At 42.0% G+C, this 4,545-nt stretch overlaps 1 protein-coding gene across 1 annotated transcript; it reads right to left on the bottom strand.

Annotated features, from left to right (window-relative positions):
* Positions 1 to 4,018: 4,018 nt before the first annotated feature.
* Positions 4,019 to 4,525, bottom strand: LOC102759151 (tubulin beta chain-like). Its single transcript, XM_006774749.2, has one exon. The coding sequence runs from the start codon at positions 4,523 to 4,525 to the stop codon at positions 4,211 to 4,213; it is 315 nt and encodes a 104-aa protein (XP_006774812.1). The 3' UTR covers positions 4,019 to 4,210.
* Between the last annotated feature and the right edge of the window lie 20 nt (positions 4,526 to 4,545).

The raw sequence follows: 4,545 nt of genomic DNA, 5'->3' as shown, positions 1-4,545 counted from the left end.
TATTTACTTATAAATTCTATTTCTAATTTTTTGAATGTTTGAAATCCACTGTACTACCACCATCTGCCTATTCAATAGAAGAGTCACTAAAATAAAAAGCATTAACTGTGTTTTCATTAAACAAATAAGCAAACAAATACATATTTAAAAATATTAAAAAGCATTATATATGGCAGTCCTTTCCAAATCACATAAAGTTATTTTCCTTTTCTTTTAGAAAGCATGGGATCTTAGTTCCCTTAATCTTAAACAACAACCAAAAAACACCTCTGCTTATTTTTGACATTTTTAAATTGCTGGCCATATTTTATTTAATGTTTTGCTTTTCTAAAACTAGCTTGGAGAGTAGTATCTACTACAAAAGGCATGACTTTATAAGATGTGTGAAGTGAAGTGAGTGGCATAAAACAGTAGGTAGTTGAGCATCATACAAGTCAATGAACAACAAGGTCAATTGCTTCATATTTACTTGTGGTTCAACACAGCTGGAGTGAAAAAAATCATAATGCTTGACTGGTATTGTGCAGCAATGTAATGTGGAATAATAAGAGAGCTGAAATCATCAGTTTATAAAAACTACTAGTCTGACTAGTAAACACAGAAAGAAAAGACAAGTTGTCCAAAAAAAAAAAATCAGGAAAAATCCATGTGAGGAATACAAGAATGGAATACAAAAGTGTGTGCTCCACACTCCTTGTAACAAAGACCTGACAAACTAAAGTTTCTGTTCATTTCTGATTTACACTGATATTAAACTTTCTTTGAAAGCATCAAATTTTACTTTGTGCCATTATCAATTCTGTGAACAAAAATAGTACTTTTATATATTGATAATCTGAACACAAGTTTTATTTGAGGAACGGTCATAAAAACTGAAAAGCAAAAAAACATATAAAGCCTGAAAAGTTTTTGTTGAGAAATCAACTGACAACCTAATGGAAGCCCCGTTGTAGGTAACTAACTGCTTTTCTCTTTTTGCTTTTCAGATTTTTTTCTTTGTCTTTAACCTTTTGCATTTTAAATACAAGAATGGAATACAAAAGTGTATGCTCCACACTCCTTGTAACAAAGACCTGACAAACTAAAGTTTCTGTTCATTTCTGATTTACACTGATATTAAACTTTCTTTGAAAGCATCAAATTTTACTTTGTGCCATTATCAATTCTGTGAACAAAAATAGTACTTTTATATATTGATAATCTGAACACAAGTTTTCTTTGAGGAACGGTCATAAAAACATTAACTAGTAAATGCTATGATTATACTAGCATTTCTTATAACCAGTACTAGAGACCCGGTGCACACATTCGTACATGGGCGAGGTCTCTTAGGGTGGCCTGCAGAGTTCAGGCCCCAGCTTGTGCCCCAGCTCGCAGCCCTGTAGTCCCACCTGGCACCCCATCTTGGTCTGGCACTGCCCCCTCACCTGCTCCACCATCTTGCCTGTGGGGAGATTGGTCAGGGCCAGGAGCCCCCTGCCCGGGTCCCCCAGTATCTGGGAGCCAGGCAGAAGCCCCACCCACCACCACTGCTGATCATTGCCTGCAGGATAATGGGTCTGGGCTGGGCCTCCCACCCAGCTCCATCAGCAGCTGGGAGCTGGGTGGCGGCCCCACCCCTCACCACCGCCACTGGTCACCATCTGTGGGGTGATCAGCAGAGTGATCAGGGCCCCATTCGCACCTGCCTTGGCCTGGCACTGCCCACTCACCTGCTCCACCCTCCCACCATGGTCCCACTCTCTTTGGGGCCCATCGGGGCTGGCAGTGCCTCCCCTGCTTCCCACTGCCAGCGTTGTGTCACTGACACCTGCCATGTTCCACACCACCACCTGGTGGTCAGCACACATTATAGTGACTGGGTGAACTCCTCCTCTCTCAGTGGAACAACTGCCCAAAGGCTTTTATTATATAGGATGTCAGAACAAACCTCAAATAAAAAGGGTTTTCATTGTATGATGTGTTTTTCCCCCTATGAAACAGTTTACACTAACATATGCAATTAAAAAAGACATAAATTGATGTACAGTTTAGGAAAAAGAATGTGTGATATATGGAGATTGTTATGTGGTGTTGTAAAAAAATACCTTCAACATTGACAAAGAGATTAGCTGTCAATTAAGAAGTTGCCCTTCCCTTTTCTGAAGTTTCCAAAGTATTTAAGTGCACTATATACTTTGTCTTTTAACCATGAGTTTAGCCCTTATGATCAGAGAAGTAAAGTGCCCATTGACATCAGTGAAAAGTTTACTTGCACTAATGACGTGCTCAGAGAATGCTTTTTTTCTGAAACAAAGTACTCATAAGGTGCATGTATTTTTCAATAAATCAGAGCTACCTTATATTCATAATTATGTTCTTTGTATTTGTCTAGGGCTGCAAAATCAATTATAGGAAAATTAAAATGGAGCCATGATCAGCTAATAAGAGCTACCTTATATTCATAATTATGTTCTTTGTCTAGGGCTGAAAAATCAATTATAGGAAAATTAAAATGGAGCCGTGATCAGCTAATGATGCATAATGTCAGAGGTGTAGGTCTTTTGCCTTCTTTTCACATTTGCGTTTTGAAATGAAAAATCAGTTAAGATGACTAGAGAACACAACATGGTCAGTCTGAAGAAATGTTTTTCTTCCCTTTAACGTGATTTAGAGAGCTTCTCAATCATTAACTAAGTCATTTTAGTAAGCCTCTCATATTAATTGTCTCCTTTTCACTTTTATGGATGAGGTGATTGACTTTCATTTAGTAAAATCAATTTGTCATTTTCAGAGACATTCAGAGATGCCATGTTGGTGGGCATCTGCTTATGAACTCCTCTGAAAAGACATTCTCAATTATTAAAAACTAGAAGTCAAGTGCATGAAATTCATGCACTGGGGAGGGTTTACCTCACCCAGCTTGCACCCTTTCCAATCTGGGACCCTCGGGGACAATCTGGGACTGCTGGCTCCTAACTGCTTGCCTGCCTGCCTGCCTGATTACCCCCTAACTGCTCCCCTGCTGGCCTGATTAACACCTAACTGCTCTCCTGCCAGCCGGATTGCCCCCAACTACCCTCCCCTGCTGGCTAGTTGCCCCTGATCTTGCCCACAATTGCCCTCCTCTGCTGGCCTGATCTTTCCCCCAACTGCCCTTTCCTGCTGGCCTGATATCATCCCCAACTGACCTTCCCTGCCAGCCTGATTGCCTCTAACTTCCTCCACCTGCCTGATCACCCCTAACTGCCTTCCTCTGCTGGCCTGATCTCACTTCCAAATGCCTTCCTCTGCTGGCCAATTTGGTTCTGATTGGTTGGTTTCTATGCCAGTCAGCATCAAAAGCTTTGCCTCCTAGGCAGCCATTGGCTCCTCACAGTTCACCCAGATTTGGTTCTGATTTGTTAGTTTCTATGCCAGTCAGCATCTCTGGGCCTATCAACGGGGCCTGATCAGAAAGGCGGGGCTGACCAGCAACCCTGGTGGAGGCCTGGAGAGAAATGGAGGTGTGGCTGCTGGAGAGAAAGAGAGAGGCAAGTGCTGATCAACAGCTGCCACAGAGTCTATGGATCAGACCCTATTTCTCTCTTCAGGCCTCTCTCTGGGCCTGATTCGCAGCCCCTGAGCAGTCAGTGCTGGGTCGCCATGGCAATCCAGAGCTAACTGCAGGACTGACTTCCAGTTGGTCGAGCCTCCCGTTGTGACCGACCCAGGGTTTTTATAAATTAGGAAAAGCAGGAGAGTTGTCAAACACCTTCTTAAAGTTTATACCCATAGGTTGGATCTGGCTTTTTCATCCATATTTGTAGAAATCAGAAACATTATAGAATGTTTTCATATTTTAGAGTGCTATGTGAAAAAAAACAACAACACATAGATCCCAGTAAAGTTGGCATATAAATATCTACCTCTGCCCTCCAAAAAATTATGGTAACCATTTATTTAGAAGAAGGAATGATAAAAATTGGGCATAAAATAATTGAAATGGTAATTATAGATAGTCCTTAACTTATCATGGTTTGACATGTAATTTTTCAACTTTTTTTTGGACACATGTGTTTTAATTAGTATAGTATATACCTTAATTTTTAGAGGAGTGCCACATTAGTATATCAACAGTATGAATTTTTGACAGAGGCAAAACTGAGCACCATAGATACAAATAGAAAGACCATGCTTCATTGAGGACAACAGAAATTCACTGACGTGGCACGGTGTCTCTGGCAAGTTCTTAAGCCTCTTCCTCGACCTCCTCCTCCTCGAACTCGCCCTGCTCATGAGCTGTGGCATCCTGGTACTGCTGGTACTCGGACACCAGGTCGTTCATGTTGCTCTCAGCCTCGGTGAACTCCATCTCGTCCATGCCCTCGCCTGTGTACCAGTGCAGGAAGGCATTGCACCAGAACATGGCCGTGAACTGCTCGGAGATGCGCTTGAACAGCTCCTGGATGGTCGTGCTGTTGCTGATGAAGGTGGCCGACATCTTGAGGCCCCGCGGTGGGATGTCGCACACGGCCATCTTCACGTTGTTGGGGATCAAAAGCATACGAATTCAAGAAAGCATAT

The sequence above is a fragment of the Myotis davidii genome, unplaced genomic scaffold (genome assembly GCF_000327345.1).
Source record: "Myotis davidii unplaced genomic scaffold, ASM32734v1 scaffold108, whole genome shotgun sequence".
Lineage (NCBI taxonomy): Eukaryota > Metazoa > Chordata > Mammalia > Chiroptera > Vespertilionidae > Myotis > Myotis davidii.
This window is presented reverse-complemented; position numbering and strand designations above follow the sequence as displayed.